General features: G+C 46.9%; 1 protein-coding gene across 1 annotated transcript; it reads left to right on the top strand.

The window, feature by feature from the left end:
• The first annotated feature begins 1,579 nt into the window (after window positions 1-1,579).
• LOC116362574 (zinc finger protein 710-like) lies at window positions 1,580-20,570 on the top strand. The gene is made up of 4 exons (XM_031816646.1): window positions 1,580-3,116; window positions 7,429-7,620; window positions 18,093-18,264; window positions 20,061-20,570. The coding sequence occupies exons 1-4, from the start codon at window positions 2,520-2,522 to the stop codon at window positions 20,249-20,251; spliced, it is 1,152 nt and encodes a 383-aa protein (XP_031672506.1). The 5' UTR covers window positions 1,580-2,519; the 3' UTR covers window positions 20,252-20,570.
• Window positions 20,571-22,297: the final 1,727 nt, after the last annotated feature.

Below are 22,297 nucleotides of genomic sequence, written 5' to 3'. Positions count from 1 at the left end.
GTCTCTCTCTCTCTCTGTGTCTGTTCTCTGTCTCTCTCCTCTCTCTCTCTCTCTCGCTCTTGCTCCGCTCTCGCTCTAACTGTTCTCAGACCAGATCTGTCACCATATCAATTATCATGTAGAACAACAGTATGTTACCAGAATGAAGTGTAGCTGTAGTCTTCTTACTGTGTTGTTTTGCAGCTGTGTGGATTCATTCAGTTAGCTACATGTTCAATTATATTATGGATCGGTATAGAATCTAGATTATCTAAAGTAAAGGATTGTGAATGGGGATTTGATTTGGTTGGTCCTCAACACACAGCTCCAACACTTCATTCAGCATAAATGACAGCCCTGAGACAGTGTGCCCCGGAGCAGGGTAGTTCTGAAGGTTTCTTTGCCATAGAAATTGGCTGACTAAAAGGTGAGCCTCTCATGTCACCTGTTATCCCGAGTTCAACTCAGTTGACCACGTTAGATAGTTAACTCTCTATCAAGATTCCTAATCCGCCTCTCTGTCATTTTACAGTTTAGTCATTTAGCAGACGCTCTTATCACAATTAATTACAGGAGCAATTAGAGTGAAGTGCATTGCTCAAGGGCACGTCGACAGATTCTTCACCTAGTTGCCTCTGGGATTCGAACCAACAACCTTTCAGTTGCTGGCCCAATGCTCTTAACCGATAGGCTACCTCACTCGAGTTGCTGTTATTGGTATTATTGATTATGGTTGACCAGGGGCTGATAGGTGATATTATTGATGATGGTGGACCAAGGGGCTGATGGGTGATATTATTGATGATGGTTGACCACGGGCTGATGGGTGATATTATTGATGATGGTTGACCAGGGGCTGATGGGTGATATTATTGATGATGGTTGACCAGGGGCTGATGGGCGATATTATTGATGATGGGTGATATTATGATGATGGTTGACCAGGGGCTGATGGGTTGATATATTTGATGATGGTTATCAGGGGCTGATGGGTGATATTATTGATGATGGTTGATCAGGGGCTGATGGGTGCTTCTACACCTGCATTGCTTGCTGTTTGGGGTTTTAGGCTGGGTTTCTGTACAGCACTTTGAGATATCAGCTGATGTACGAAGGGCTATATAAATAGATTTGATTTGATTTGATGATGGGTGACCAGGGGCTGATGGGTGATATTATTGATGATGGTTGATATTATTGATAATGGTTGACCAGGGGCTGATGGGTGATATTATTGATGATGGTTGATCAGGGGCTGATGGGTGATATTGATGATGGTTGATCAGGGCTGATGGGTGATATTATTGATGATGGTTGATCAGGGGCTGATGGGTGATATTATTGATGATGGTTGATCAGGGGCTGATGGGTGATATTATCGATGATGGTTGACCAGGGGCTGATGGGTGATATTATCAATGATGGTTGACCAGGGGCAATGGGTGATATTATTAATGATGCTTGACCAGGGGCTGATGGGTGATATTATTGATGAATTCTCTCCTCACTGACTCTGCTGCTATCTCTGATCAACATCATAGATAGTAAAGATGTGTTGACTGCATTACTAACCTTGTCTCCCTGTTTGTGTCTCAGGAGGAAGCCAGCAGGCGCCTGGTTAGATGTGAGCCCAGGGAGATGGCCAGACAGGTTGATTCTGGCACTCAGACTGATCCTGTGGTGGTTCTGTCTCTAGCCCAGGCTGCTGTTCTGGGGCTCATCTCTCAGAATGAGGTGTTTGGTTGCTACCATCGCTCCTAATGGCTTCTACACAGGAGAACCTAAAGAGTCCCCTGCCCTGCCTGTAGAGGGGGTGGATTACGAATACGCTGATCAGCTGATAGGAGCTAACGGAGATTACCTGGGAGAAAACCTGCCTGAAGACGGACACATGCAGCCCAGCTGTAGCCAGAGGAGGTGGCACGGACCATCCCCCGAGGGGAAGATGGTAGGGCCCGAGCGCCATGCTGGAGTGCCTGTGGACGGGTCATCCCAAGTGAAAGGAGAAGGGGTTATCACTGGCCTGACGTCCTGTGTTCACATGCTGAACAACCTGGCTACTACTAGAGGGGGATTGGTCCAGGTTGACCCCGCCTCTCTCCGTGCCGCCGCCCAAAAAGGCTGTGCCGAGTGTGACAGAGACATGTCCAGCCAGCAGGCTAACACACACCCTCACACACACTCCCAGGCAGGGCACAGCCATAAAGGGGAGCCGGGGCATCGAGGCCTGCAGGGGCAGAGGGGGCATCAGGAGAGAGCAAGGGAGGAGGAGGAAGAGGGAGAGCAGGGAAACAGCCTGATGAAAGGAGGACAGGAGGAGACTATCAGCAGCTACTTCCAGTCCAGCGAGGTGGGGGGTACGAGGGGGGGGAGATCTACCATGAGAACAGCCAGGGTATGATGTGGGGCAACCAGCTGGAGCAGGGGGTAGGGGAAGAGGAGGAGCAGGAGCAGGAAGAGGAGGGACCCATCGTCACCACGGCCGGAGGGTTGACCGTCTAGACATCAACATCCAGATAGATGAGTCGTACTGCGTGGACATGGGGGAGGGGCTGAAGAGATGGAAGTGCCGTATGTGTGAAAAGTCTTACACTTCCAAGTACAACCTGGTAACTCACATCCTGGGTCACCAGGGCATCAAGCCCCACGCCTGCCCCCACTGTGGGAAGCTGTTTAAACAACCCAGCCACCTGCAGACCCACCTGCTCACCCACCAGGGAACTAGGCCTCATAAATGCACCGTGTGTAAGAAGGGCTTCACCCAGACCTCCCACCTGAAGAGACACATGCTGCAGCACACCGACGTCAAACCTTACAGCTGCCGCTTCTGTCGCCGTGGCTTCGCCTACCCCAGCGAGCTCCGCGCCCACGAGACCAAACACGAGCGCGGGCGCTGCCACGTGTGTTCCCAGTGTGGCATGGAGTTCCCCACCTACGCCCATCTGAAGCGCCACCAGACCAGCCACCAGGGACCAACTAGTTACCAGTGTACAGAGTGCAACAAGTCCTTCACCTACCGCAGCCAGCTGCAGAACCATCTACTGAAACACCAGAGTCCTCGGCCATACTCCTGTTCCCACTGTGGGCTGGAGTTTGTCCAGCTACACCACCTCCGCCAGCACGCCCTCACACACAAGGTACCTATCTCTGACCCCTGACCCCTACCCATAACCCTCAGCCAGCACGCCCTCACACACAAGGTACCTAACTCTGACCCCTAACCATAACCCTCCGCCAGCACGCCCTCACACACAAGGTACCTAACTCTGACCCCTACCCATAACCCTCCGCCAGCACGCCCTCACACACAAGGTACCTAACTCTGACCCCTGACCCCTACCCATAACCCTACGCCAACACGCCCTCACACACAAGGTACCTAACTCTGACCCCTACCCATAACCCTCCGCCAGCACGCTCTCACACACAAGGTACCTAACTCTGAACCCTAACCATAACCCTCAGCCAGCACACCCTCACACACAAGGTACCTAACTCTGACCCCTAATCATAACCCTCAGCCAGCACGCCCTCACACACAAGGTACCTAACTCTGACCCCTAACCATAACCCTCAGCCAGCACGCTCTCACACACAAGGTACCTAACTCTGACCCCTAACCATAACCCTCCACCAGCACGCCCTCACACACAAGGTACCTAACTCTGACCCCTAACCATAACCCTCAGCCAGCACGCCCTCACACACAAGGTACCTAACTCTGACCCCTAATCATAACCCTCAGCCAGCACGCCCTCACACACAAGGTACCTAGCTCTGACCCCTAACCATAACCCTCCGCCAACATGCCCTCACACACAAGGTACCTAACTCTGACCCCTGACCCCCACCCATAACCCTCAGCCAGCACGCCCTCACACAGAATGTCCCTAACTCTGACCCCTAACCTTAACCCTCCGCTAGCACGCCCTCACACACAAGGTACCTAAACTTAACCCTCCGCTAGCACGCCCTCACACACAAGGTACCTAACTCTGACCCCTACCCATAACACTCCGCCAGCATGCCCTCACACACAAGGTACCTAACTCTGACCCCTACCCATAACCCTCAGCCAGCACGCCCTCACACACAGGGTGCCTAACTCTGACCCCTACCCATAATCCTCCGCCAGCACGCCCTCACACACAAGGTACCTAACTCTGACCCCTAACCATAACCCTACGCCAACACGCCCTCACACACAAGGTACCTAACTCTGACCCCTACCCATAACCCTCCGCCAGCACGCCCTCACACACAAGGTACCTAACTCTGACCCCTGACCATAACCCTCCGCTAGCACGCCCTCACACACAAGGTACCTAACTCTGACCCCAACCCATAACCCTCAGCCAGCACGCCCTCACACACAAGGTACCTAACTCTGACCCCTAACCCCTACCCATAATCCTCCTCCAGCACGCCCTCACACACAAGGTACCTAACTCTGACCCCTAACCATAACCCTCCACCAACACGCCCTCACACACAAGGTACCAAACTCTGACCCCTAACCATAACCCTCCGCCAGCACGCCCTCACACACACGGTACCTAACTCTGACCCCTGACCCCTAACCATGGCCAAACGTATGTGTACACCCTTTCAAATGATTGGAATCAGCTATTTCAGCCACACCAGTTGCTGACAGGTGTATATAATTGAGCGCACAGCCATGCAATCTCCATAGACACACATTTGAAATGGAATTTCCTTACCTAAGAGCTCAGTGACTTTCAACGTGGCACCGTCATAGGATCCCACCTTTCCAACATGTCAGTTCATGACATTTCTGCCCTTGTAGAGCTGCCCCGGTCAACTGTAAGTGCTGTTATTGTGAAGTGGAAATGTCTAGGAGCAACAACGGCTCAGCCGCGAAGTGGTAGGGCACACAATCTCACAGAACGGGACCGCCGAGTGCTGAAGCGCGAAGGTCTGTTCTCGGTTGCAACACTCGATACAGAGTCCCAAACTGCCATTCATTTTTCCCCATGGTGGATTTTTAAAGACATTTCAAATAAGAGCTGTGATTTGTGTGGGCTTTGATGGCTGTGATAATCTCTCTAAGGTGCCTTTTATAAATATATTCACCAACCAAAACATGTTGGCACAAGAACTGTTCGTCTGAAGCCTCATGAAATGGGTTTCCATGGCCGAGCAGCCACACACAAGCCTAAGATCACCATGCGCAATGCCAAGCGCCGGCTGGAGTGGTGTAAGGCTCGCCGCCATTGCATCCTGGAACAGTAGAAACGCGTTCTCTGGAGTGATGAATCACGCTTCACCATCTGGCAGTCAGTCAAATCTGGGTTTGGTGGATGCCAGGTAACTCTACCTGCCCAAATGAATAGTGCCAACTGTAATGTTTGGTGGATGAGGAATAATGACCTGGGGCTGTTTTTCATGGTCTGGGCTAAGCCCCTTAGTTCCAGTGAAGGGAGATCTTAACGCTACAGCATGCATTCTAGGCTATTCTGTGCTTCCAACTTTGCAGCAACAGTTTGGGGGAAGGCCCTTTCCTGTTTCAGCATGACAATGTCCCCATGCACAAAGTGAGGTCCATACAGAAATGGTTTGCCGAGATCGGTATGGAAGAACTTGACTGGCCTGCACACAGCCCTGACCTCAATCCCATTGAACACCTTTGGGATTAATTAGAACGCCGACTGTGTCCCGACCTCACTAATGCTCTTGTGGCTGAATGGAAGAAAGTCCCTGCAGCAATGTTCCAACATCTAGTGGAAAGCCTTCCCAGAAGAGTGGAGACTGTTAAAGCAGCAAAGGGGGGGCCAAGTCCATATTAATGCCCATGATTTGGAATGAGATGTTGGACGAGCAGGTGTCCACATACCTTTGGCCATGTAGCTAATCCTGACCTTTAACCCTAGCCCTCCGCCAGCATCCCTCACCCACAATATACCTAAACCCTAACTATAACCCCTGACCTTCAACCCTAGCCTTCTGCCAGCATCCCTCACCCACAATATACCTGAACCATAACTCTAACCCCTGACCTTTAACCCTAGCCCTCCGCCAGCATTTCTCACCCACAATATACCTTAACCCTAACTCTAACCCCTGACCTTTAACCCTAGCCCTCCTCCAGCATCCCTCAATCACAAGGTACTGACCATCTGAGACCACTGGAACCCCTAGCTCTAACCATAACCCAGAAGGTTTCAAAGGCCATGGTAGACTGACTATGCTCTCAGTGGTTCAGTTTAGTTAGTCTTTATTAAAAGTAGTTATTTCCAGGAACTGTATATAGTCCTTGGTTCTGATTAGATGGCCAACCTGAGAGATGTAGTCAGTGGTGTTGGTATAGATTAGATGACCAACCTGAGAAGTGTAGTCAGTGGTGTTGGTATAGATTAGATGACCAACCTGAGAGATGGAGACGGGCGGACTGACGCGGGGGGGGAGACGGACACACAGACGGGGGGGAGACGGACGCACAGACGGGGGGGAGACGGACGCACAGACGGGGGGGGGGGGGGAGACGGACGCACAGACATACGAGGTGGGTTGAAGTTGGACAGACGGGGGGTGGAGACAGACGGACAGACGGGGGGTGGAGACAGACAGACAGACGGGGGGTGGAGACGGACAGTGAGACACGGTGGGTTGAGCCAGACGGTCAGACACGGTGGGTTGAGCCAGACGGTCAGACACGGTGGGTTGAATCAGAGAGGTGCGGGGGGCTGCCTTAATTGACATCTACGTCCGAGGAGAAGCCAGAGGAGAAGTTGTTTGGGGTAACTGCCTTGCCCAAGGGCAGAACGGCAGACTTTTCAACCTTGCCAACTCGGGGATTCGAACTAGCGACCTTTCGGTTACTGGGCCAAAGCTCTTAACCGCTGGGCTGCCTGTGTCTGTCTGTCTGCTATCTAGAACAAAGAATACATGATCTTTCATGGCCTGGCTCGGATGCATATGAATCATATCAGTACTAGTGCTTGATTTAGTGTGCAATGGAATGGAATAATCCCAAACAGGCCAACCAAGTTAAGTACCTTTAGAAGTATTTGACCAAGCTAGGTCTGATCCCAGTATAACAGACCAACCAAGTTAAGTACCACCCAGCCTTTAGAAGTATTTGACCAAGCTAGGTCTGATCCCAGTATAACAGACCAACCAAGTTAAGTACCACCCAGCCTTTAGAAGTATTTGACCAAGCTAGGTCTGATCCCAGTATAACAGACCAACCAAGTTAAGTACCACCCAGCCTTTAGAAGTATTTGACCAAGCTAGGTCTGATCCCAGTATAACAGACCAACCAAGTTAAGTACCACCCAGCCTTTAGAAGTATTTGACCAAGCTAGGTCTGATCCCAGTATAGTCATGCTTTTCCTTCAGCTTCTTTACAGAATTTGAACTAACTTCATGTTCATTCATTCGGCTGCAATGGTCCTCATCTAACTGTCCTCCTGTGTTCTTATTGGTCAGGGAATGAAGGGTCATAAGTGTGAGGTGTGTTCCCGTGAGTTCACCTTGTCAGCCAACCTGAAGAGACACATGTTGATCCACAACAGCGTCAGACCCTTCCAGTGTCACATCTGCTTCAAGAGCTTCATCCAGAAACAGACGCTCAAAACGCACATGATCGTCCACCTGCCCGTCAAACCCTTCAAATGCAAGGTGAGTTTATATCCAGGGTTGGAACAAGTTCAGGGAACACAACCGGAAAATAACAGCAAGGGAACCTGGAAGGAACGTGATCCATAACATAACTGTTATTTTAAAAGCATGGGAACTGGTTAATAACCTTATTTTATGTTCCAGGCATTTGTTTCTGGTCCTACAACAAAACGCCTGTACAAAGCCCCCACGCTGTCACTCAAACGTATTCTGACTGCCTGCCAGGTGAAAATCTTTACCTGTCTGTGTTTAGGCTACCTGCCCCTCCCCCCTCCGAAGCATAGGCTACTGTACTGAGTACCAGCTTGATTCAGAAGATAGGGAGACAGGTTTTTATTAGCTAGAGGAGAATGGATTCACTTTTTCAGACAGGCCTGGTATCACGTTTCATGTTGGCTTTACACTACATTACTAAAAGTATGTGGACATCTTCTCGTCAAACATCTCATTCCAAAATTATGGACATTAATATGGAGTTGGTCCCCCCTTTGCTGCTATAACAGCCTCCACTCTTCTGGGAAGGCTTTCCACTAGATGGAACATTGCTGCAGGTACTTGCTTCCATTCAGCCACAAGAGCATTAGTGAGGTCGGGCACTAATATTGGACAATTAGGTCTGGCTCGCAGTTGGCGTTCCAATTCATTCCATGGGTGTTCGGTGGGGTTGAGGTCAGGGCTGTGTGCAGGCCAGTCAAGTTGTGTGCAGGCCAGTCATACCGACCTCGACAAACCATTTCTGTATAGACCTCACTTTGTGCACAGGGGCATTGTCATGCTGAAACAGGAAAGGGCTTTCCCCAAACTGTTGCAACACAGTTGGAAGAACCGTATCGTCTAGAATGTCGTAGCGTTAAGATCTCCCTTCACTGGAACTAAGGGGCCTAGCCCGAACCATGAACAGCCCCAAACATTCCTCCTCCACTAAACTTAACAGTTGGCACTATTTATTCAGGCACGTAGCATTCTACTGGCATCTGCCAAACCCAAATTTGTCCGTCTGACTGCCATTTCCACTGCTCCAGAGTCCAATGGCAGCGAGCTTTACACGACTCCAGCCGACGCTTGGCATTGCACATGGTGATCTTAGGCTTGTGTGCGGCTGCTCGGCCATGGAAACCCATTTTATTACAAATTAAAAACAGAAATACCTTATTGACATAAATATTCAGACCCTTTGCTATGAGACTCCAAATTGAGCTCCAGTGCATCCTGTTTCCATCGATCATCCTTGACGTTTCTACAACTTGATTGGAGTCCACCTGTGGTAAATTCAATTGATCTGACATGATTTGGAAAATCACACACCTGTCTATATAAGAGCAAAAACCAAGCCATGAGGTCAAAGGAATTGTCCGTAGAGCTCCGAGAGGCACAGATCTGGGGAAGGGTGCCAAAAGTTGTCTGCAGCATTGAAGGTCCCCAAGAACACAGTGGCCTCAATTATTCTTAAATGGAAGAATTTGGAACCACCATCTCTTCCTAGAGCTGGCCGCCCAGCCAAACTGAGCCATCAAGGGAGAAGGCCCTTGGTTAGGGAGGTGACCAAGAACCCGATGGTCACTCTGACAGAGGTCTAGAGATCCTCTGTGGAGTTGGGAGAACCTTCCAGAAGGACAACCATCTATGCAGCACTCCACCAATCAGGCCTTTATGGTAGTGGCCAGACGGAAGCCACTCCTCAGTCAAAGACACCTGACAGCACGCTTGGAGTTTGTCAAAAGGCAAAGACTCTCAGACCATGAGAAACAAGATTCTCTGGTTTGATGAAACTAAGATTATTTTATTTTAATTTCACCTTTATTTAACCAGGTAGGCCAGTTGAGAACAAGTTCTCATTTACAACTGTGACCTGGCCAAGATAAAGCAATGCAATAGGCCACAGAGGTGAAATAATTACAATTTAGCATTAACACTGGAGTGATAGATGTGCAGATGATGGCCTGAATGCCAAGAGTCACGTCTGTAGGAAACCTGGTACCATCCCTATGGTGAAGCATGGTGGTGGTGGCAGCATCATGCTGTGGGCTCTGGCCCAGCCAGAGCCCGGACTTGAACCCAATCGAACATTTCTGGAGAGACCTGAAAATAGCTGTGCAGAAACGCTCCCCATCAACTGACAGCTTGAGAGAATCTGCAGAGAATGGGAGAAACACCCCAAATATAATTGTGCCAAGCTTATAGCTTCATAACCAAGAAGACTCGAGGCTGTAATCTCTGCAAAGGTGTTTCAACAAAGTACTGAGTAAAGGGTCTGAATACTTATGTAATTATTATATTTTTTATATATATATATATATATATATATGTGTATTTAAATGAACAAACATTTCTAAAAACCTGTTTTTGCTTTGTTATTATGGGGTATTGAGGTTATTTGATCAAGGGGGGAAAACAATTTTAATTCATTTTAGAATAAAGCTGTAACATAACAAAATTCCGAAGGCACTGTATTACATTATATATGACCTGGTGAGTTTATATATATATATAAACAGTATATCACAGAAGTGAGTACACCCCTCACATTTTTGTAAATATTTGAATATACCTTTTCATGTGACAACACTGAAGAAATTACACTTTGCTACAGTGTGTGTACAGCTTGTATAACTTTTTAAAAACTTTTTTCTAATTGAGGGGACAGTGAATTTACACTGTTATACAAGCTGTACACTATTTACTTTACATTGTTATACAAGCTGTACACTATTTACTTTACACTGTTATACAAGCTGTACACTATTTACTTTACACTGTTATACAAGCTGTACACTATTTACTTTACACTGTTATACAAGCTGTACACTATTTACTTTACACTGTTATACAAGCTGTACACTATTTACTTTACACTGTTATACAAGCTGTACACTATTTACTTTACACTGTTATACAAGCTGTACACTATTTACTTTACACTGTTATACAAGCTGTACACTATTTACTTTACACTGTTATACAAGCTGTACACTATTTACTTTACATTGTTATACAAGCTGTACACTATTTACTTTACACTGTTATACAAGCTGTACACTATTTACTTTACACTGTTATACAAGCTGTACACTATTTACTTTACACTGTTATACAAGCTGTACACTATTTACTTTACACTGTTATACAAGCTGTACACTATTTACTTTACACTGTTATACAAGCTGTACACTATTTACTTTACACTGTTATACAAGCTGTACACTATTTACTTTACACTGTTATACAAGCTGTACACTATTTACTTTACACTGTTATACAAGCTGTACACTATTTACTTTACACTGTTATACAAGCTGTACACTATTTACTTTACACTGTTATACAAGCTGTACACTATTTACTTTACACTGTTATACAAGCTGTACACTATTTACTTTACACTGTTATACAAGCTGTACACTATTTACTTTACACTGTTATACAAGCTGTACACTATTTACTTTACATTGTAGCAAATTGTCAATTCTTCAGTGTTGTCACATGAAAAGGTATACTCAAATATTTACAGAAATGTGAGGGGTGTACTCACTTCTATGATATACTGTGTGTATATGTATATATATATACATATATACACACAGTATATCATAGAAGTGAGTACACCCCTCACATTTTTGTAAATATTTGATATATATATATATGACCTGGTGAGTTTATATGGTATATATGACCTGGTGAGTTTATATATGACCTGGTGAGATTATATATTATATATGACCTGGTGAGTTTATATGGTGTATATATGACCTGGTGAGTTTATATGGTGTATATATGACCTGGTGAGTTTATATGGTGTATATATGACCTGGTGAGTTTTTATATGGTGTATATATGACCTGGTGAGTTTATATGGTGTATATATGACCTGGTGAGTTTATATGGGGTGTATATATGACCTGGTGAGTTTATATGGGGTGTATATATGACCTGGTGAGTTTATATGGGGTGTATATATGACCTGGTGAGTTTATATGGTGTGTATATATGACCTGGTGAGTTTATATGGTGTGTATATATGACCTGGTGAGTTTATATGGTGTGTATATATGACCTGGTGAGTTTATATGGTGTGTATATATGACCTGGTGAGTTTATATGGTGTGTATATATGACCTGGTGAGTTTATATGGTGTGTATATATGACCTGGTGAGTTTATATGGTGTGTATATATGACCTGGTGAGTTTATATGGTGTATATATGACCTGGTGAGTTTATATGGTGTATATATGACCTGGTGAGTTTATATGGTGTATATATGACCTGGTGAGTTTATATGGTGTATATATTTATTTATTTTTTATTTTATTTCACCTTAATTTAACCAGGTAGGCTAGTTGAGAACAAGTTCTCATTTACAACTGCGACCTGGCCAAGATAAAGCATAGCAGTGTGAACAGACAACACAGAGTTACACATGGAGTAAACAATTAACAAGTCAATTACACAGTAGAAAAAAAGGGGAGTCTATATACATTGTGTGCAAAAGGCATGAGGTAGACGAATAATTACAATTTTGCAGATTAACACTGGAGTGATAAATGATCAGATGGTCATGTACAGGTAGAGATATTGGTGTGCAAAAGAGCAGAAAAGTAAATAAATAAAAACAGTATGGGGATGAGGTAGGTGAAAATGGGTGGGCTATTTACCAATAGACTATGTACAGCTGCAGCGATCGGTTAGCTGCTCAGATAGCAGGTGTTTGAAGTTGGTGAGGGAGATAAAAGTCTCCAACTTCAGTGATTTTTGCAATTCGTTCCAGTCACAGGCAGCAGAGAACTGGAACGAAAGGCGGCCAAATGAGGTGTTGGCTTTAGGGATGATCAGTGAGATACACCTGCTGGAGCGCGTGCTACGGATGGGTGTTGCCATCGTGACCAGTGAACTGAGATAAGGCGGAGCTTTACCTAGCATGGACTTGTAGATGACCTGGAGCCAGTGGGTCTGGCGACGAATATGTAGCGAGGGCCAGCCGACTAGAGCATACAAGTCGCAGTGGTGGGTGGTATAAGGTGCTTTAGTGACAAAACAGATGGCACTGTGATAAACTGCATCCAGTTTGCTGAGGAGTGTTGGAAGCAATTTTGTAGATGACATCGCCGAAGTCGAGGATCGGTAGGATAGTCAGTTTTACTAGGGTAAGTTTGGCGGCGTGAGTGAAGGAAGCTTTGTTGCGGAATAGAAAGCCGACTCTTGATTTGATTTTCGATTGGAGATGTTTGATATGAGTCAGGAAGGAGAGTTTACAGTCTAGCCAGACACCTAGGTACTTATAGATGTCCACATATTCAAGGTCGGAACCATCCAGGGTGGTGATGCTGGTCAGGCGTGCGGGTGCAGGCAGCGAACGGTTGAAAAGCATGCATTTGGTTTTACTAGCGTTTAAGAGCAGTTGGAGACCACGGAAGGAGTGTTTTATGGCATTGAAGCTCGTTTGGAGGTTAGATAACACAGTGTCCAAGGACGGGCCGGAAGTATATAGAATGGTGTCGTCTGCGTAGAGGTGGATCACGGAATCGCCCGCAGCAAGAGCAACATCATTGATATATACAGAGAAAAGAGTCGGCCCGAGACTTGAACCCTGTGGCACCCCCATAGAGACTGCCAGAGGACCGGACAGCATGCCCTCCGATTTGACACACTGAACTCTGTCTGCAAAGTAATTGGTGAACCAGGCAAGGCAGTCATCCGAAAAACCGAGGCTACTGAGTCTGCTGATAAGAATATGGTGATTGACAGAGTCGAAAGCCTTGGCAAGGTCGATGAAGACGGCTGCACAGTACTGTCTTTTATCGATGGCGGTTATGATATCGTTTAGTACCTTGAGTGTGGCTGAGGTGCACCCGTGACCGGCTCGGAAACCAGATTGCACAGCGGAGAAGGTACGGTGGGATTCGAGATGGTCAGTGACCTGTTTGTTGACTTGGCTTTCGAAGACCTTAGATAGGCAGGATGGATATAGGTCTGTAACAGTTTGGGTCCAGGGTGTCTCCCCCTTTGAAGAGGGGGATAACTACGGCAGCTTTCCAATCCTTGGATCTCAGACGATATGAAAGAGAGGTTAAACAGGCTGGTAATAGGGGTTGCGACAATGGCGGCGGATAGTTTCAGAAATAGAGGGTTCAGATTGTCAAGCCCAGCTGATTTGTACGGGTCCAGGTTTTGCAGCTCTTTCAGAACATCTGCTGTCTGGATTTGGGTAAAGGAGAGCCTGGAGAGGCTTGGGCGAGTAGCTGCGGGGGGGGGGGCGGAGCTGTTGGTCGAGGTTGGAGTAGCCAGGCGGAAGGCATGGCCAGCCGTTGAGAAATGCTTATTGAAGTTTTCGATAATCATGGATTTATCGGTGGTGACCGTGTTACCTAGCCTCAGTGCAGTGGGCAGCTGGGAGGAGGTGCTCTTGTTCTCCATGGACTTCACAGTGTCCCAGAACTTTTTGGAGTTGGAGCTACAAGATGCAAACTTCTGCCTGAAGAAGCTGGCCTTAGCTTTCCTGACTTCCCTGAACAGTTGCATATCGCGGGGACTATTTGATGCTATTGCAGTCCGCCACAGGATGTTTTTGTGCTGGTCGAGGGCAGTCAGGTCTGGAGTGAACCAAGGGCTATATCTGTTCTTAGTTTTGCATTTTTTGAACGGAGCATGCTTATCTAAAATGATGAGGAAGTTACTTTTAAAGAATGACCAGGCATCCTCAACTGACGGGATGAGGTCAATGTCCTTCCAGGATACCCGGGCCAGGTCGATTAGAAAGGCCTGCTCACAGAAGTGTTTTAGGGAGCTTTTGACAGTGATGAGGGGTGGTCGTTTGACTGCGGCTCCGTAGCGGATACAGGCAATGAGGCAGTGATCGCTGAGATCCTGGTTGAAGACAGGGGAGGTGTATTTGGAGGGCCAGTTGGTCAGGATGACGTCTATGAGGGTGCCCTTGTTTACAGAGTTAGGGTTGTACCTGGTGGGTTCCTTGATGATTTGTGTGAGATTGAGGGCATCTAGCTTAGATTGTAGGACTGCCGGGGTGTTAAGCATATCCCAGTTTAGGTCACCTAACAGAACAAACTCTGAAGCTAGATGGGGGGCGATCAATTCACAAATGGTGTCCAGGGCACAGCTGGGAGCTGAGGGGGATCGGTAGCAGGCGGCAACAGTGAGAGACTTATTTCTGGAGAGAGTAATTTTCAAAATTAGTAGCTAAAGGCTATCAAAACTGGTCGCCTAGAGCGTTGGGGACAGAGAATAAGAGGAGCAGGTTTCTGGGCATGGTAGAATATATTCAGGGCATAATGCGCAGACAGGGGTATGGTGGGGTGCGGGTACAGCGGAGGTAAGCCCAGGCACTGGGTGATGATGAGAGAGGTTGTATCTCTGGACATGCTGGTTGTAATGAGTGAGGTCACCGCATGTGTGGGAGGTGGGACAAAGGAGGTATCAGGGGTATGAAGAGTGGAACTAGGGGCTCCATTGTAAACTAAAACAATGATAACTAACCTGAACAACATATACAAGGCATATTGACATTTGAGAGAGACATACAGCGAGGCATACAGTAATCACAGGTGTTGAATTGGGAGAGCTAGCTAAAACAGTAGGTGAGACAACAACAGCTAATCAGCTAGCACAACAACAGCAGGTAAAATGGCGTTGACTAGGCAGAGGGAGGGTCGGATTAACTACACACAGAGCCTGAGTGCGGCTGGGGCCGACAGATAAAACATAAACAAGCAGAATGGAGTACCGTGATTAATGGACAGTCCAGCATGCATCAGCTATGTAGCCAAGTGATCAGTGTCCAGGGGGCAGCGGTGGATGGGGCAGGGAAGCTGGACTGGCGAGTGTTATCCAGGTTTTAAAAAACTAACAATGACTAAATAGCTTGTAGCTAGTTAGCTGGTTAGCTTCTGGAGGTTCTTGAGTGTGTTTTAAAAATAATAGCGATTCCGTATCACATTGGGTGAGGCAGGTTACCGGAAGGTATAAACAAATTAAAAATCGAAAAGAGATTGAAGTAAAAGTAAATATGGGTCCAGTGAGTGTTTGGGACGCGGCGATTCAGACGGTTAGCAGGCCTGTGCTAACAAGCTAACAGTTAGTAGGCCGGGGCTAAACAAGGTTGCAGTTAGCGGGCCGGGGCTAAACAAGCTAGCAGTTAGCAGGCCCAATTAGCAAGCAAGGAGATAGCAAGGGCTAGAGAGTTAGCCTTTGGGGGACGTCGCGATGGGGTGAGTCTGTTTATTCCTCTTCATGCGGTGACATCGATAGACCGGTCGTGGGTCCGGATATTGTAGCCCAGGAGTATGCTACGGTGGTAGCACAGGAGCTCTGGCCGGGCTAGCTTCAAGCTAAGTGGGTGGAAACGCTAGCCAGGAGTAATCATCCGGGGTTGCGGTTAGCTAGATAGCTAGTTGTGAAGATCCAGCTGAAAATTTTCCGTTTGCGGTGGGAATCCGGTGGGAATCCGGGGATAAAAAATTATTTAAAAAAAATAGGTCCGTTATGCTCTGGTTAGTCGCGTTGTTCGAACTGGCGAAAGCTTTCCGAGCTAAAGGTTAGCTGATGACCGGTTAGCTGAAGACCGCTAGCAATGTTTTGCTGACTGATAGCTGGTAGTTAGCTGGCTAGCTTCATTTGAGGGGTTCCGGATCCGAAGTAAATATAAATACTTTAGGAAAAATAGCTACATTGGGTGAGGCGGGTTGCAGGAGAGCATTTAGAAGTTGAGGTTTAGCAAAATGTTTTAAAAGATATGCGGGGAAAAAAAAGAAAAAAAACTATATACACAAGGGACACGACAAGACGTCTTACTGCTACGCCATCTTGGATCCGTATGATGACCTGGTGAGTTTATATGGTGTATATATGACCTGGTGAGTTTATATGGTGTATATATGACAAGAACAAGTATATGAACCCTTTGAATTACCTGGAATTCTGCATAAATTGGTCATAAAATCAGTCACAACAATAGACAAACACAGTCTGCTAAAACTAATGACACACACATTATTGTATTTTTATTGTCTGGTGAGTTTATATTTATATGATATAATACCTGGTGAGATTCTATATGTACGTTTTATATATGACCTGGTGAGATTCTATATGTACGTTTTATATATGACCTGGTGAGATTATATATTTATATGATATATTACCTGGAGTTTTTGGCCTGCCTGTCAAACCCTTCAAATGCAAGGTGAGGAAAGGATGTACGGATTACCTTTACAAACATCTGCATTAAAGGATCCTCAATTTCTGATTCCATCCAGTGGACATAACATTGGTGTTTGTCTACAGGGGAGGGTTTCGGACACTTCTTTGAATTCTGAAATAACCAACTTTCGTGTTGCAGGTTGGTTGCTGCCTCAAATAGGGACTTGTAGCAGGGACTACAGTTAGGTCTTGGGGGTTGGTTAATAGTGACTGGTAGCAGCCAGGGCCTACAGTTAGGTCTTGGGGGTTGGTTAATAGGGACTGGTAGCAGCCAGGGCCTACAGTTAGGTCTTGGGGGTTGGTTAATAGGGACTGGTAGCAGCCGGGGACTACGGTTAGGTCTTGGGGGTTGGTTAATAGGGACTGGTAGCAGCCGGGGACTACAGTTAGGTCTTGGGGGTTGGTTAATAGGGACTGGTAGCAGCCGGGGACTACAGTTAGGTCTTGGGGGTTGGTTAATAGGGACTGGTAGCAGCCGGGGACTACAGTTAGGTCTTGGGGGTTGGTTAATAGGGACTGGTAGCAGCCAGGGCCTACAGTTAGGTCTTGGGGGTTGGTTAATAGGGACTGGTAGCAGCCAGGGACTACAGTTAGGTCTTGGGGGTTGGTTAATAGGGACTGGTAGCAGCCAGGGCCTACAGTTAGGTCTTGGGTTGGTTAATAGGGACTGGTAGCAGCCAGGGACTACGGTTAGGTCTTGGGGGTTGGTTAATAGGGACTGGTAGCAGGGACTACGGTTAGGTCTTGGGGGTTGGTTAATAGGGACTGGTAGCAGGGACTACAGTTAGGTCTTGGGTTGGTTAATAGGGACTGGTAGCAGGGACTACAGTTAGGTCTTGGGGGTTGGTTAATAGGGACTGGTAGCAGCCGGGGACTACAGTTAGGTCTTGGGGGTTGGTTAATACGGACTGGTAGCAGCCGGGGACTACGGTTAGGTCTTGGGTTGGTTAATAGGGACTGGTAGCAGCCAGGGACTACGGTTAGGTCTTGGGGGTTGGTTAATAGGGACTGGTAGCAGCCAGGGACTACGGTTAGGTCTTGGGGGTTGGTTAATAGGGACTGGTAGCAGGGACTACAGTTAGGTCTTGGGGGTTGGTTAATAGGGACTGGTAGCAGGGACTACAGTTAGGTCTTGGGGGTTGGTTACTCACTCAAATAGGGACTTGTAGCAGGGACTACAGTTAATAGCCATGTCCTGATGTTGTCAAGCCAAACGATAACGATTATGAACATATAATGTTACTCGTGCTTTGATTTTTCCAGGTGTGCGGGAAGTCGTTCAACAGAATGTACAATCTGTTGGGTCACATGCACCTCCACGCCGGCTCCAAACCCTTCAAGTGTCCTTACTGCTCCTCCAAGTTTAACCTGAAGGGGAACCTCAGCCGACACATGAAGGTCAAACACGGCATGGACATCTCACCTGACGGACAAGGTAGGGCTTGACACCTAACCCTTTACCCTAACCATTTACCTTAACCCAAACCCTTTACCCTGAGACCAACCCCCTAACGCTTTACCCCTAACGCTTTACCCCTAACGCTTTACCCCTAACGCTTTACCCCTAACGCTTTACCCCTAACGCTTTACCCTTTACCCCTAACCCTTTACCCTTTACCCCTAACGCTTTACCCCTAACCCTTTACCCCTAACGCTTTACCCTTTACCCCTAACCCTTTACCCCTAACGCTTTACCCCTAACGCTTTACCCTTTACCCCTAACGCTTTACCCCTAACACTTTACGCTTTACCCCTAACGCTTTACCCTTTACCCCTAACGCTTTACCCCTAACCCTTTACGCCTAACCCCTCCCCTGACAGACAAGGTAGGGCTTTATCCCTAACCCTTTACCCTAACCCAGCATGGACATCTCCCCTGATGGACAAGGTAGGGCTTTACCCGTTTACCATAACCCTAACCCAGCATGGACATCTCCCCTGACGGACAAGGTAGGGCTTTACCCGTTTACCATAACCCTAACCCAGCATGAAAATCTCCCCTGATGGACAAGGTAGGGCTTTATCCCTAACCCTTTACCCTAATCCAGCATGAACATCTCCCCTGATGGACAAGGTAGGGCTTTATCCCTAACCCTTTACCCTAACCCTAACCCAGCATGAACATCTCCCCTGATGGACAAGGTAGGGCTTTACTCTCCTTCCTCTCATCTCACGATCCATCACTTATTTATTCAGCCACCTAACTACCATTCCTGTAGCCTTCTTATTGTAGGCTTAGTGTTAGTAACAGTCAATGAGCAGCCTGACTTGGTGGTTGTATATCCTGTTTGTTAAAACTTTGTTTGTGATCCTGTTGGTTCTACCACTGTGTTCTGGGTTGGGGTTAGGGTTTGTTCTTGCACTGTGTTCTGGTTTGGGGTTTGTTCTACCACTGTGTTCTGAGTTAGGGTTGGTTCAACCACTGGGTTCTGGGTTGATTCAACCACTGGGTTCTGGGTTTGTTCAACCACTGGGTTCTGGGTTTGTTCAACCACTGGGTTCTGGGTTTGTTCAACTTCTGGGTTGGGGTTAGGGTTGGTCCTACCACTGTGTTCTGGGTTTGTTCAACCACTGGGTTCTGGATTGGGGTTGGGGTTGGTTCTACCACTGGGTTGGGGTTGGTCCTACCACTGTGTTCTATGTTTGTTCAACCTCTGGGTTTGGGTTAGGGTTGGTTCTACCACTGTGTTCTGGGTTTGTTCAACCACTGTTCTGGGTTGGGGTTAGGGTTGGTTCTACCACTGTGTTCTGGGTTGGGGTTTGTTCTACCACTGTTATGGTTTGGGGTTGGTTTGATCACTGTGTTCTGGGTTGTGGTTAGGGTTTGTTCTACAACTGTTCTGGGTTGGGGTTGGTTCTACCACTGTGTGTTGGGGTTGGTTCAACCACTGTGTTTTGGGGTTGGTTCAACCACTGTGTTCTGGGTTGGGGTTGGTTCAACCACTGTGTTCTGGGTTGGGGTTGGTTCTACCACTGTGTTCTGGGTTGGGGTTGGTTCTACCACTGTGTTCTGGGTTGGGGTTGGTTCAACCACTGTGTTCTGGGTTGGGGTTGGTCCAACCACTGTTCTGGGTTGGTTCTACCACTGTGTTCTGGGTCGGGTTCAACCACTGTGTTCTGGGGTGGGTTCAACCACTGTGTTCTGGGTTGGGGTTGGTTCTACCACTGTGTTCTGGGTTGGTTCAACCACTGTACTCTCCCTAACAGCCCTGTTTCTCTGTGTGTTCCCAGATGCTCTTCCCGGGATGGAGGGCCAGGGCCACTATGAGGAGGACAACTTTGACTTTGGGACCTCAGGGGCAAACAACAACATGGATAATGGAGGCTCCCAGAACCTCACCAAGCTCACCACGGCCAACATGGACGACATGGACAACTATTACAACTTTGGGAAGGATACAGCTAACTACAACACGTCTTGAGCAGCAGGAGAATAGTGTTAATGGACTACAGACCATTAGACACCATGGATTAATGGAGAAGAGACCATGGGTTAATGGTGGACTAACTGCAGACTATGGGTTAATGAGGAAGAGTCCATGTGTTAATGTAGAGGAGACCGTGGGTTATTGGTGGACTAACTACAGACCATGGGTTATTGGTGGACTAACTACAGACCATGGGTTATTGGTGGACTAACTACAGACCATGGCTTATTGGTGGACTAACTACAGACCATGGCTTATTGGTGGACTAACTACAGACCATGGTTTATTGGTGGACTAACTACAGACCATGGGAAAACAGAAAGGAAAATGCCACACTGCTGCTCATGCTCCCAGCTGATATTTATTTATAACGTTTCCACCCTTAGGTCTTCATCAGGTATCCAGGACCTAATGGTGGAAACATTGTTATAAATACATATCTGGGAGCACGAGCAGCAGTGTGGCGTTTTCCTTTCTGTTTTCCATGAGTTTACCTAGAACTCCAGCACCTGTGGAAAGTACCTGGATGTGTGTATGTTCTTCAGCTTTTGTTAATGGAGAGGAGACCATGGGTGGGGAACAGACAACATGGCTGCCGTGCTGTGGCAGTGAGAGAGACTGGGTTAGGGCGTGCTGTGGCAGTGAGAGAGACTGGGTTAGGGCGTGCTGTGGCAGTGAGCGAGACTAGGTTAGGGCGTGCTGTGGCAGTGAGACACAGGGAGGGGGTTCATGGACTCTTTAAGAACCAGAACTGACCTGTCCTGATGGAGGGGCAGGACATGCACTTCAACAGCCAATTCGCTCCACCCGTCTCTGATAGAAGTGACTCTGAGACTGACGATTGGGTCTAGAAGTCCTTTGGTATATTCTACCAGACATGATTGGTCTAAAGTCCTTTGGGATAATCTACCAGACATGATTGGTCTAGAAGTCTTTGGGATATTCTACCAGACATGATTGGTCTAGAAGTCTTTGGGATATTCTACCAGACATGATTGCTCTAGAAGTCTTTGGGATATTCTACCAGATATGATTGGTCTAGAAGTCCTTCGGGATATTCTACCAGACATGATTGGTCTAGAAGTCCTTGGGATATTCTATCAGACATATAGTGACAGATCTAAACTCTGATAAGTTGTGGTATGGAACTGTATCAGCACTCAGAAATCAGTTTTACACAGAAACATCTTACCTGCCATGGAATCATTCACCAATCAGTATGTTTTGACAGAAGGCCGTGCCAGATGCAGTATAACTCTGATCTTAGATCCAAATAGACACACTGTATACAGCGCCTTCAGAAAGTCTTCACACCCCTGGACTTTTTACACATGTTGTGTTACAGCCTGGATTTAAAATGGATTCAATGTCACTGGCCTACACACAATAATACCCCATAATGTCTAGGTGAATTTATGTTTGTAGAATTGTTTATGAGAAGCTAAAATGTCTTGTCAGTAAGTATTCAACCCCTTTATTATGGCCAGCCTAAATAAGTTCAGGAATAAAAATTTGCTTACCAAGTTGCATGGACTCAGTCTGTGTGCAATAATACTGTTTAGCATGTTTCTTGAATGACTACCTTATCTCTGTACCCCACACATACAGATAATTGTAAGGTCCCTCAGTCGAGCAGTGAATTTCAAACACAGATACAACCACAAAGACCAGAGAGGTTTTCCAATGCCTTGCAAAGAAGGGCACCTATTGGTAGATGGGTAAAATAAAAAAGCAGACATTGATTATCTCTTTGAGCAGGGTGAAGTTTTTAATTACACTTTGGATAGCATATCAATATACCAAGTCACTACAAAGATGCAGGTGTCCTTCCTAACTCAGTTGCAGGAGAGGAAGGAAATCGCTCAGGGATTTCACCATGTGGCCAATGGTGACTTTAAAACAGTTCGAGTTTAATGGCTGTGATAGTAAACTGAGGATGGATCAACAACATTGTAGTTACTCCACAATACTAACTTGAATGACAGAGTGAAAAGAAGGACGCCTCTACAGAATACAAATATTCTAAAACATGCATCCTTT

This window comes from Oncorhynchus kisutch, unplaced genomic scaffold (genome assembly GCF_002021735.2).
Source record: "Oncorhynchus kisutch isolate 150728-3 unplaced genomic scaffold, Okis_V2 scaffold846, whole genome shotgun sequence".
Classification (NCBI taxonomy): domain Eukaryota; kingdom Metazoa; phylum Chordata; class Actinopteri; order Salmoniformes; family Salmonidae; genus Oncorhynchus; species Oncorhynchus kisutch.
Note: the sequence above shows the minus strand (reverse complement) of the source record. Positions and strands in the feature narration are given on the sequence as shown.